The sequence below is a fragment of the Amblyraja radiata genome, chromosome 23 (assembly GCF_010909765.2).
Source record: "Amblyraja radiata isolate CabotCenter1 chromosome 23, sAmbRad1.1.pri, whole genome shotgun sequence".
NCBI classification, from domain to species: domain Eukaryota; kingdom Metazoa; phylum Chordata; class Chondrichthyes; order Rajiformes; family Rajidae; genus Amblyraja; species Amblyraja radiata.
In genome coordinates this window covers 18,574,766-18,587,866 of record NC_045978.1, presented here as the reverse complement: position 1 = coordinate 18,587,866, position 13,101 = coordinate 18,574,766, and the positions used below count along the sequence as shown (strand labels likewise).

The window sequence follows — 13,101 nt, the reverse complement described above, 5'->3', positions numbered from 1 at the left end:
CTACCAGGCTTTGATTTGTCCCTCCCTTCCAGTTCATATCCCCTCCCTTCCCACCACCCCTCCTTTACAATCATTCTGGGCATTGCTGGCAGGACCAGCCGTAGGGATGGCACTGTGGTGCAGCAGTAGAGTTACCACGTCTGAAACCTGGGTTCCTGACCACGGGCGCTGTCTGTACAGAGTCTGTACATTCTCTGCATGATGACATGAGGTTTCCCCGGGTGCTCCATTTGCTACCACAATCCAAAGATGTACAGGTTTGTAGGTTAATTTGACTTTGGTAAAAATTGTAAATTGTCCTTCGTACGTATGATAGTGCTGGCGTATGGGGATCGCTGGTCAGCACGGACTGGGTGGGCCGAAGGGCCTGCTTCTGCACTGTATCTCTAAACTAAATAAACTAAACTATTAACATAACAATGTGGAAACCAAAGTTCCATACATGATATATTAACGTAGTTTTACAGTAGACTGTGATCTGCTGTTGTTTTAAAACACAACTGAACATTTGTTAAGATTGCACAAGCAATGGCTATAAATCATTTGAGTGGAAAATAAATAGCTTTGAGATGTATTGCTGTAAAAAAGAACTTAATTATAACTTCATAATAATAAAGTCCACAGGGCATGGCTTTAAGGTGAAAGGGGCAAAGTTTAAAGGAGATGTGCCGCTCAGGTTTTTTTTACACAGAGGGTAGTGGGTGCCTGGAACGCTCTGACATGAGTGGTACTGGAGGAAAATACAAAGGTGTGTTTAAGAGCCTTTTAGATATCACGGATATGCAGGAAATGAAGGTATATGGAATGGATCATGTGCAGGCAGCTGAAATTAATTTAGCCTGGCGTCATGTTCAGCACAGACATTTTGGGTTGTAGGGTCTGTACCTGTGCTGTTTTCTTCTATATTTTATGTAATGCCTGATTTGATGGATTAATTGAAATGATTGAGGTGATAAGATCGGATGATATGGTTACAGGTTTATGGAGGTTATATCTCAAGGTGTTTATTTTATGGTCAAAAACAATACAGAATACGAAAATGTGGCTGCATTGTTCTACAGTAGATCTTGAAAAGGGCAATTGAGAAACTCCTGTTAAAAGGACATCTCCATGTTGGAAATAGGTTGTTAATTACTTGTAATTGTGCTGCATTCTGGCCAGGTGAAGGAAACAGATACTTGCAATTTATAAAATCATATAACAATCAAGAACTAATCCCACCACCTTGTTCTCCACCACAGACTTCTTCCTCAACTTCAAAAACATCAACAAAGGAGCAGATAAAGAAACAGTTGAATACAAGAGTAGGCTAGCAAGAAACATCACAACATACTGCAAGAGCTTCTATAAATTTGTTGAAAAGAAACAGATTAGTATATGTGCCAGGAGAAATTATTTGGGAGAATAAAGAAATGCTGAGAAATTATATTCTTATGTTCTTACAAATCCACTCTTTACATAAATGTTACAATGGTTTCTTCCTTTGCTTGTTGCGTAAGTTCCTCAGTAATATCTTTGTAGCTATAGTCATACAGCGTGAAAACAGGACCTTCGGCCAAACTTGCCCACGCGACCAGCATGTCGTATTTTCACTAGTCCCACCTGGCTGCGTTTGGCCCATTTCCCTCTGAAACTCTCCTATCCATGTACCTATCTAAATGTTTCTTAAGTGTTGCAATAGTACCTGCCCCAACTAGCTCCTCCAACAGCTCGTTCCATACACCCACCACCCATTGTGTAAAATAGTTACCCCTCAGGTTCCTATTAAATCCATCCCCTTTCACCTTATACCTATGTCCTCTGGTTCTTAATTCCCCTACTCTGGGCAAGCGACTCTGTGCATTTTGTTGACCTATTCCTCTCATGATATTGTACACCTCTATAAGATCACCCATCATCCTGCTGGCTCCAAGCAAGAGTCCTATTCTGCTCAACCTCTCCCAATAGCTCAGGCCCTTGAGTCTTGGCAACATCCTCGTAAATCTTCTCTGCACTGGTTACAGCTTGACAACATCTTTCCTATAACATGGTGACCACAACTGAAGACAATACTCTAAATGTGGCCTCACCGATGTCTGATATAACTGTAACATGACTTCCCAACTTCAACACTCAATATTCTGACTGATGAAAGCCTTTTTGGCCACCATTTCTACCTGTGACGCCACTTTCAAGGAATTATGTACCTGCACTCCTAGATCATTCTGCTCTACGACACAGCGCAGAGCCTTCACATTCATTGTGTAGGTCCCGCCCATGTTAGACTTCCCAAAATGCACCCTCACATTTCTCTGTATTAAATTTCAGATATGTTTCTCTTCTCTTAATCATTCTCCCCATTTTCTTAACTACAATTAAAAACTAAAGATTCATGACTTGCAGAAATAACTTTCAGTTTAGTCAGTTTAGTAAAACTCTTCACACTTAATAACCCTGTATTAAATCACTTTTTCGCTTTCTGGAATTTATTGGAAGTAGATAGTAGAAAGTTATAATTTAAATTTTGGAAGGCTGAGCGACAAAGTTGTACTCGTTACTTTAATTTCCTTTCTTAAGAAGTAACCAAAATGTACAAATGATTTCATATATATTAATCAAAGTGGAGCACAAATTAATCTCAACCTTTCTATTGTCATTGCCTCACATATAAACAATGTTGGTTATTTTGAAATGTATCTAGTAGCATTCGTAACTTGGAATTATTTCACTCCGCGGCAAGTCCAGACATTCACCATGAACTGATTCCTAGATTCCACATGCTGGATACAAAATGTCATGTTATTGCCGCTGTCATTTTTATACTGTTAGTAGAGCGGAATAATTCAAGTATTCCATCTCCTATTCTTATACTCTTTTTGTTCAATGGTTGTACATCAAATTATTAATGACCTGATTCATAGAACAGTCGCGATCCACAACGAACTGATGATAAGTAACTGGATCAATCAATCTTACCTGATGAAATTATATGTGATCCACCAAAACTTGGTCACTTCACTCCTTTCCTGATCCATACAAAGGAATGATCCCACTTTGTCCGTGGTCACTTTTATGACTGAAGTGTGTGTGTGTGTGTGATGCGACAATCAGACAGATGTGATGTCACAGTAATAGTAAACAGCAATAATAAAATTGAAAGATATAAACACAGACAACAAGAATAATACAATTGAAAGGCATAAACACAGAATATATCATTTCCAAGCACGATGAAAATTGAACCGTTTTTTCCCCCTTTATAAATGTGCTATTTTGTTTCTCATTTCTAGTTACCTACTAAGTAATTCGGTGTGTGCTGAAAGACCTTTGAAATTTTAGGCTGGAAATTGAATGTGCGGTCCATTCCATTTGTCCAAAATTGTTAATCGGTGAATTTAGTGCAGAATATTCAATTCGAGTAGTAAAAATAACTAAATAGCCCTAACATAATCGGTTAGTTGAACTCCGGTAACATTTCACTCATATCAACTTTTATTAATGATCAAGTTTAAACTTGGGAGTTTAATGGAATGAAATAGTGGATGAGTTTAATTTACTACGTTTATAAAGAGCCCGTGCTACCTTCCTTTTGTGTTACCATTAAATGGACAATGGGACAACTTGATTACATTTGTTTGCATCACTGTTATGTGTGATCTCATACTCGGCAAGCTGTGGCGTAAGGGCAAGGCTGACAGAGACACGGCCTCTCCAAGAGACGGGGGCACGAGGAACGAAGGGGGAAGCGCTTGTGGGAACCACCGCGCCGGTTTCAGAGACGGCCCCGAATACACACAAAGGCGAGACCCATGCAATCCGCCACCGAACCGCCCGAGTTCTCATACTCCGTCAATCTGAGCGGGGTTTCTCCCGAAGAGATAGCCGTGAGGTTCGCCGATGGCAGAATGTCCGTTTATGGAGAACACGTGGAGAGATTCAAAGATGCTAACGGCGCCATGAATTTAAGTTTGCGCGGTTTTTCGAACGAAATTAATCTCCCTCCAGGTGTTGGCACAGATGCATTGACTTTCAGCATCTGCAATGACAAGATTCTGAAAATCAAGGCAAAAATGCCCCGCCCGCGTGTTGCTCCCGTCGCCAAGAACCCAAAGGCTGTAACACAGGAGGCCCCCTGTGAGAACTTCTCCTTGCTACCGTCGGGAAACCCCAATCCTCTGCCGCCCTCCGGTCAACGACAGCCGTCACCCAATCTCCAGAGAATGATGACTTGCTGCCACGACTTCGACTGCAGGAATAGGAATCTGCCCGGCGCCGCAAACTCACAATGTAATGATGTTGCCACCAAAGAATAGAGGACAGGGCAGAACCGGCCACAGGCTCAGGAGCGAGGTGAGGTGGACAATTCAATAAACAAGCACCAGAACAGAAAGAAGAAAACTCTGGAGATATTTTCCAACTGTTGGATGGCGAAGCAACACGTGGCAAAGACGGAAGGTATTTCACTAAAACCCCTTTCCAGGAGGCAGGCGATGCCTGAAGCTGTTTAATAAAATCCAGGCGTCATGTTCACTTTCCTTTTTGTTTCAAATTCTTATACATATCTTTGCAGGCATCAAAAACGGAAAAACTATTTGAAATCCGAACAACAGACTTAAAACGAAAGCGATAACCCAAGAATTTACCAACGCTACTTTCTTATAACTGTTTAACCAGCCGTCGAAGTGCTTTAGCGGGTCTCGCTGAAGTCAAGTATTGATAGTAGACGAATCAAATTCAAATCCACTGCATGGATATGTTGTGATCACAAGCTACAATTTCGTTCATCTGTTTAAAAAACCCTAAAATCAATTAATGTTGTCTATAGCGAGAGAAATTGTTACATTGATAATGTAGTGGACGATGCGAATGTTACCCTTAAATTGCAGACGAACAGTGTTCTATTCCTTTGCTATTATCATTACGAATGAATGAATGAATGAATGACACTTTACTATCACGTGTTATATGTCACAGTGAGATGTTTTGCATACATAGTATTCAAAGAGTCGCCAGATACAGGGGACCGAAAGTTGCAAAGTATTCAATTTTGTCCCCAATTGTCCCCTTATGTTCTCCCCCCCCCCCCCTACCTCATCTACGCCCCCCCCCAAATGCCGGGACCTCCTTAGTTGTCAGCGGTGCGTCCGGCACACACTCGGACTCACCGACCTCCAGCATCCTCTGCCGGCCCGACCTTGACCTCCAGCGCCCTTGCCCTCGACATCGACGCTGGTGTCTGCCCTCAACCTCAGCTGGCGGGGTCCTCCTCGGCCGATGGCCCACATTACCTCAGTGGTCATAAGTTTAGAGTTCAAGTGCAGACTCCCCCAAATCTAGGCCGTTGTTTAATTACGGCAGAATAAAGGGTGATTTGCGTATAATTGGGCTAAACACACAGTCAACGTGAAGGGCCACATGGACTCAACGGGCGGAACGGGCTTGCTTCCGTGCTGTGTTGCTCTAAGCGCAGACGGAGCATGAAACGTCAAGGATCATAGAGTCATAGCCATACAGTTACAGTGACATACAACGTGGAAACAGGCCCTTCGGTCCAACTTGCCCATACCGAACAACATGACCTATCTACACTAATCCCGCCTGCGTGCATTTGGCCCATATCCATCGAAACCTGTCCTATCCATGCATCTGCCCAAATGTTTCTTAAACTTTGCAATACTACTTGCCTTAACTACCTTCTCGGGCAACTAGTTCCATACACCCACCACCCTCTGTATGAAAAAGTAATCCCTTAGGTTCCCATTAAATCTTACCCCGCTCACCTTAAACCTACGTCCTCCGATTCTTGATTCCCCTACTCTGGGCAAGAAACTCTGTGCATCTACCTCATCTATTCCTCACATGATTTTGTGCATCCATTATAAGATTACCCCTTATCCTCCTGCGCTCCAAGGAATAGAGTCCGGGCCTGCTTAGCATTGAAATTAAGTCTGAAGAAGGGTCTCGACTCGAAACGTCACCCATTCCTTCTCTCCAGAGATGCTGCCTGACCCGCTGAGTTACTCCAGCATTTTGTGATTATATTTGGAATAAAGTCCTAGTTGGTTTAACCTCTCCCTATAGCTCAGGCCCTTGAGTCATGGCAACATCCTCGTTAATCTTCTCTGCACCCTTTCCAGCTTGACAACATATTTCCTATAACATAGCGCCCAGATTTGAACACAATACTCTGAATACGGACTCACCAACGTCTTATATAACTGCAACATGACCACCCAACTTCTATACTCTATACTGTGACTGATGAAGGCCAATGTGCCAAAAGCCATTTTGACCACCCTATCCACCTGTGGTGCCACTTTTAATGCGCTATATACCCACACCAGATCCCTCTGTCTACAACACTCCCCAGATCCCTACCATTCACTGTGTAGGTCCTGCCGTTAGTCGTCTAAAAATGCATAAAATCTCATCGAAACATTCCTCAGCCCAATTGCCCAACTGATCCAAGTCTTGCTGCAATTTTTGACAACCATCTTCACTATCTAGAATATCATCCACTTTAGTGTCACCTCCGATCACTACCAGAGATCACTTACCTCTGAGATGCTCATCTGAAAATGCCTTGTTTGGATGGTGTAAGCGATCTAACACAATTGGTTGAAGAAGAGGGTTATTCTTCTGGAAATATGCCTCATTTTGCTGCTTTCAATTACATTATTAAAACAGAGCAAAATCAAATGCTGTAACTGCGAGCTCAGATGGATAGGAAGTATCAGGTGGACAATGTCGGAATCTTTCAAAAACTGCTTACTGCTCCTTCACTAAAAAATTAACATATATAATTTCACTCCCCTCACAATATTCCTATTTGCCACGATTCGCTTCCTATTTTTGCCCACTTTGCAATACAAACCATGTTAATGGAAATGAGATTTTTTTACTATGGAAGAAACACTGAAAATTCCTTATGTGTCAATTTGTCTTTATTAATAAATAATATATCTGTGAAACAACTTGGAAGCTTTTAGTTTATTGCCCCATAGGCAAATGTAAGTTTATGTTGTAGTTCATCAAAATTAAAAAAATACATTTTTGAGAAGAAAAAATGGTGTTAAACAGGGAAATTTACTGTCACTTGGAAACATCCAATATTAATAACTAGTATTTGAATTATTCAAAAGAATTTACTAATGTGGACTATCTTCAAATTATTAGCATGGGAATAAAGAATAGCCTTTGAGATTAAATATCTCTTTTTTGGGATACTACAAATCACATTTGTCTCCATTCAGACCGTGAAGAATTAAGAAATATTTTGGTCATCTATTTTAAAGACATCTCACACAGAGTTGACACTGCTCATTCGCAAAGCATGAAATACATTTTTTTCAATTTAAACTATTTTATGGCTGAATGTAAACTATTTTTCCGATGAGCATTACTGGAGTAGATGGAATGGGTTATCTAATTGCAAGACAATTCTGTTCAGTTAATACGGTACAATAAATACGATATCCCAGGAGGGAAATTGATCTATAGCTTTTATAGTACAAAGTAACTATCTTCTTGAATGGCGCCCCACAGTAAGTACTTCACCATCCACAAAATGAATTTCACAATATACGAGGTAATTTCCTCCAACGGAATCTATATAATGTGTGACAGATTGTAAGCAATTGCTCTTTTTGTGAAGAGCAATGCTGGAGTAGACAGAATGGTTGATCTGATTGCAAGACACAGCAGGCAGTGAAGAAAGCTAATGCATGTTGGCCTTCATTGCGAGAGAATTTGAGTTTAGGAGCAAGGAGGTCCTACTGCATCTATACAGGGCCCTGTTGAGACCGCACCTGGAGTATTGTGTGCAATTTTGGTCTCTTAATTTGAGGAACGAGATTATTGCTATTGAGGGAGTGCGGCGTAGGTTCACCAGGTTAATTCCAGGATGGCGGGACTGACATATGATGAAAGAATGGGTCACCTGGGCTTGTATGCACTGGAATTTAGAAGGATGAGAGGAGATCTTATAGAAACATATAAAATTCTGCAAGGATTGGACAGTCTAGATACAGGAAAAATGTTCCCGATGTTGGGGGAGTCCAGAACCAGGGGTCACAGTTTAAGAATAAGGGGTAGGCCATTTAGGACTGAGATGGGGACAAACCTTTTCACCCAGAGAGTTGTGAATCTGTGGAATTCCCTGCCACAGAAGGCAGTGGAGGCCAATTCACTGGATGTTTTCAAGAGAGAGTTAGATTTAGCTCATAGGGCTAACAGAATCAACGGATATGGGGAAAAAGCAGAAACGGGGTACTGATTATAGATGATCAGCCATGATCATATTGAATGGCGATGCTGGCTCGAAGGGGCGAATGTTTCTAAGACAGTTTAGCTGATAATGTTTGAAGCATGAAGCAGTCTCTTATTTAAAGGCATCTAATGTGAGTGTGGTGTTATCTGCAAACCTCAATTGCACTATAGGAAGTAACCTCCATCAAATTAATCTAATTGTGTGGTTGAACATAAAACAAATTCTCGTTATGTTACACTAGAATATTTGAAATGATTTATTTCTCATAGGTTCAATTTAATTTTGTTATATGAAGGATCTCACAGAGTGTTGCACCATCTGCAAAGCTTATTCATATGTGAAATAACTTTCAATTGAAACTTTGACATAATATAATATTTTTCTCTAAATGTGAAGAGCAAAGCCAAGTAGGGTGTAAATGTTTTCCTCATTAGGAATCTCCCCACTGATTTATACTTTTCTGAGACATTGCTTACCTGTAGCATTGGAACAAAGCATTGTAGAGGTGCAATCAAGACTGTCTGAATAAAATCATCTCAATCTCTTTGCAGGAAAAATGAACAAGTGTTTGCATTCTCTGTCAGACTAACACACACGGTGGATATTGTTAGCACGCTTCACACTAAATTCCCAAAAGAGGCACTTTGAGTTTAAAGCAAGAGGATGGATGAATTGTCAATGATGTTTGCACAATCCGCATGAAAATGTGTATTGCCAGACTCATGGTAATCATTGACTCCATCATCGCACAAAAAGGAGGAACAATTTGAATGACACTGAGAACATTGAGACCCTTCATTGGAAGGACACAGAAGGCCAGCGAAAATGGTGGAAAGTGTGCATCACCTCCTAAACTCCCACATTGCTGTCCTATCAAGCACCCGTGATACAATTTACAGAACTCACGTTGGTCTTATCAGCCAGCTTGGAACTGGTGTGTAAACAGATGAATATTGACCGTGAGGGTTCTGTTGAAGAAGAACATTGTAAGAACTTTCAACGCATCAATAGAGGAAATCATGCAACCTCAGTTTCAGTGTTGTGTTACAAATGGAATCATGACCATGCTGTTCTGTGCACCTTGCATATGAATTTCGTGTTTTCCTGAGCAATGTTAGGAAGACATATAATTCTGCTTTATCATTATAAAAAAAAAACAGAATGATTTTTAGGCGGTATAATTTAATATCTCAGCATTAAATTCTCAACTCATTACAACCTAGTTAAATACAGAAACATAGAAAACAGGAGCAGGAGTAGGGCATCTGGCATTCAAACCTGCCCTGCCATTTAATATTATTGGCTGATTTGCCATCTGCTCCTTTCCCATACCCCAAGAAGACTTATGTTTACAAATCTACTGCTCCTTTCTTAAATGCATTCAGCAACTTGGCCTCCATTGCCTACTGTAGTAGCAAATTTCACAGGTTCATTACTCTCTAAGTGAAGAAATTCCTCATCTCTGGTCAGAATATCATATTTCATGTCCACTGGGTCAAGCCCTTATGGACTTTTATATGTATCTATGAGATCCCCTCTCATTTTTCTAAACCCTAGTGTATACAAGCTTGGTCAACCTAATCATTCCTTCGACCACTGTCTTCTCACACTAGAAATCAGCTATTGAACATTCATTACATTTCCTCTATGCCATGCATGTAGTTTGTTAAGCAAGCAGATGTGTTCATTCTACATATTTTTGGTACTGAGTTATGCAGAGAGCCATCACCACTAACAATTATGTAATTAATACGATTAAAGGTATCACAAAATGTCGCAGGAATAAAAGTGTCATCATTTACTGAGACCTATAGCTGATGGAGGGGTCAATAAGTCTCCGATAGTCAATACAAATATTGTTAAACTTGAAACAGGTGGGCAAAGAAACACAAATAACTAACAGGAAATAATGTAGAGATTAGGTAAAAAAAAGAAATACACCGATATAATTCAATGTACTAGTTCATTTAAATCCAATATGTTATATTATATTTTAAAAAAACAGAAGAGTCAGAAAGAGAGACTAAAGATACAGGGAATATTGCGTTTATTTGAACATCAAATGGAATATACCACAGGAAATGAGGACTTGCACATTTAAAAAATCATAACGGGCTAATAATTGAAAGTACTTCTGTTTCATGTTCCACTGTTTTAACTAACCTGGGTTTACAGTTAGCAACAAATCATGAACGGGACCAAAATGTAGCAGAGATGCTCACACAATTATATGCATAAAAACATTTGATTTACTGTGTTCTTCAAGATACAAGATCTAACTTTTTCCCAACATAACTGCCTCATTCATATTTGCAATAATTCTTTAGCAGTGCAGGTAGTTCTAGCCAGTCAATAGCTAGTCTGTGCATTATGTGTTTCTGTACAACCTGACGGCACAAAGTCTGTAGAGATGGAACTGCAGGGACAAAAATCAAAAGTGATCTTTTTAATCACAAATTTCATACTTCAAACTGACTGAAGTTCATGCATTTGATCTGTATTTATCAATGAACACGCACATATTTGTCTTTGAATCATTTTCATGCTTTTGTCCAGTAGGCTATCCAAAGCAGTGACCTGGTTGGAAGGCACTGCTGTAAATTACCTTTCATCACAATATTTGATTTCTTCATGACGTTATTTGGTATATCATATACACTTCATAAATCATGCTATAGTTACGTTAAGTTTTAGATTTACAGGCTAAATTTTGATTTTTTAATGGATATATGGATCTGTCTACTTTTACCACATCGCAAAGAAATATAGACAAGATTTTCGACACTGAATTAAAAAAATACAGTCTAGATTTGTTCTTATTGAAGCAGAGTGGCCGATGAAGACTATCTGTACAAATATTCTAATTAAACTGAAGCAATTTTATCTTTATGTACTCTGAATGCAAAATTGTTGATGCGTATACTGAGATTCCTTCATATTTTTTCAGAACAAAACACAATCTATTTTCAAGGATGGCATAATATACTAGTTTGCAATCTAGGACATAAGTACAAACCACAAATGCAATGCACTGGCATTCAAGAAAATGAATACAGCGTTATTCCTAAAGCAAATCAAATTGAAAGATTAGCCTAATGATGGATATTAGTTGGTGATACTTACAACCATAGTCTACTTGAATAATCCTTACAGATTTAGTGGAAGCGAACACATCCACAACAGCATAAAGGGGCTGATTTATGGGGATTCCTCTGGCGCAGGGACCCATATCCTCGCCGTTGATGACAATGTGCAAGTCTCCCATATTAGCACGAATGATATACAAGACCCCGACTCTACTCCCCCTGGCAGTTGCAGGAAGAATATTGGTCTTGTACAATTGATCCAAGATGTGACTGTACCTTCCTGGTCTGCTCCGTCCCACCAGTTTGTCCTTGGGGACCTTATGATTGCCAATTTGCAGAAAAGCCTCCATGGAACAGTGCGATTTTGGAGCAGGATTTGACTGTTGATCATCAGTGGTGACCTTATTATGATTTCTGGTTATTGCAAAAATCCAACTGCTCCCCAAATTTACCAGATCAGGGAGGGAGTACTCAGGAACAGTCTCCAGATTTCTTGGATCGTGTGCTGTCAAACCAATCCTTACATTACCGCACCAGCCTAACTCCTTCTCTTCAATTTCTACAAGGAAAATCTTGCCAGGGTCCAAAGGTTCTTTACTGAAACAAACTCCGTTGCCAAAGCTCTCGGCCCTGGTGGCCTGAGTCTGGGAATCATCCAGTCTCACGTTGGCTCCGTGGATTTGATGGAAACGCATATATAAATCTGACACTGCAGCCATTCTGTGATCCTTACTGCTTCTGCTATTTTTAACTGTGGCTGGAATTTATGCCCTGACAGCTGGGTGGGGAAACTGACGGTGAAGCCTTTGGCTGAAACTTGCTGTCCAGTTTCCCAGAATCCTTCTGCTTCTCAAAGCACCAAAACTAATTAAACCATTAGGGAGGATATGAGAATTTTTTTTTCACCCAGAAAATAGTATGGGTATGGAATTTTACTTGCCTAGAAGAGTCGTCCAAAATGTCTGACCTATCAATCAAAATAATTAAGTTATCAGTGTTTATTGATACGAAAGCCAGATTACTGTTGATAGTTGATAGAAGCAATCAGCTGGAAGAACTCAGCTGGTTGTGCGGTATTTGTGGTGGGGAGGGGGTGTGGGGTGGGGGTGGAACCATTGCCAATGTTTCATGTTTATGTAGTTGTACAAAATGATACATGGAATAATACAGCGAGGAAACAGGCCCTTCAGCCCAACTTACCCACACCAACCAAAATGTCCCATCTACACTGTGGTATTATGGAATAATAGTGTAAGGAATGCAGTGACGGCATCCGGCCTGAAGTTGGCGCTGTGGGCGTAACCGGATGTGACGTGGTTACCGGGGGGTGTGAGGGAATGCCCGGGCATGCACACGAGCCTGCTGCTGCTGTACAGAGTTGCTAAATAAAGACAGACTCCGATTACGTCGTTGTACGAGCCTTATTATAAGAAAAACTTGACATGGTGTCAGAAATGGGAGACTTGTAAGCGAAAAAAAAAAGAGAAGAAAAAGAGGAAGTTGTATAGTTTTGGCGGGAAATGGGAGACGAGCCGGCAGATATGGCGCAACCTACACCAACTGCTACGTTCACAATACAACCTCCAGAGCCATTCGATTTTACCAAGCCTCAAGAATGGGAGCGTTGGATCAGGAGATTCGACCGCTTTCAGCTTGCAAGCAACTTAAACGTGACGTCGGCAGAAAATCAGGTGAACACGTTAGTGTATTGCATGGGCGATGAAGCCGAAGATGTGCTAAAGGGGCTAACGCTAACTGCAGATGAGA

At 40.6% G+C, this 13,101-nt stretch overlaps 1 protein-coding gene across 1 annotated transcript; it reads right to left on the bottom strand.

Moving 5' to 3' along the window:
- Nucleotides 1–9,413: 9,413 nt before the first annotated feature.
- Nucleotides 9,414–12,078, bottom strand: neurl2 (neuralized E3 ubiquitin protein ligase 2). The gene is made up of 2 exons (XM_033041647.1): nucleotides 11,372–12,078; nucleotides 9,414–10,664 (listed from the first exon to the last, which is right to left on the bottom strand). Exons 1-2 carry the CDS (start codon nucleotides 12,051–12,053, stop codon nucleotides 10,549–10,551), a joined length of 798 nt encoding a protein of 265 aa, XP_032897538.1. The 5' UTR covers nucleotides 12,054–12,078; the 3' UTR covers nucleotides 9,414–10,548.
- Between the last annotated feature and the right edge of the window lie 1,023 nt (nucleotides 12,079–13,101).

What these genes read in the sequence shown, in the direction of transcription:
- neurl2 (XM_033041647.1), bottom strand. Translation starts at nt 12,053, where the DNA reads ATGGCTGCAGTGTCAGATTTATATATGCGTTTCCATCAAATCCACGGA. An exon ending in TATTCAAGTAGACTATGGTT is followed by an intron (nt 10,665 to 11,371) that starts GTAAGTATCACC and finishes TTGTCCCTGCAG; the next exon opens with TTCCATCTCTACAGACTTTG.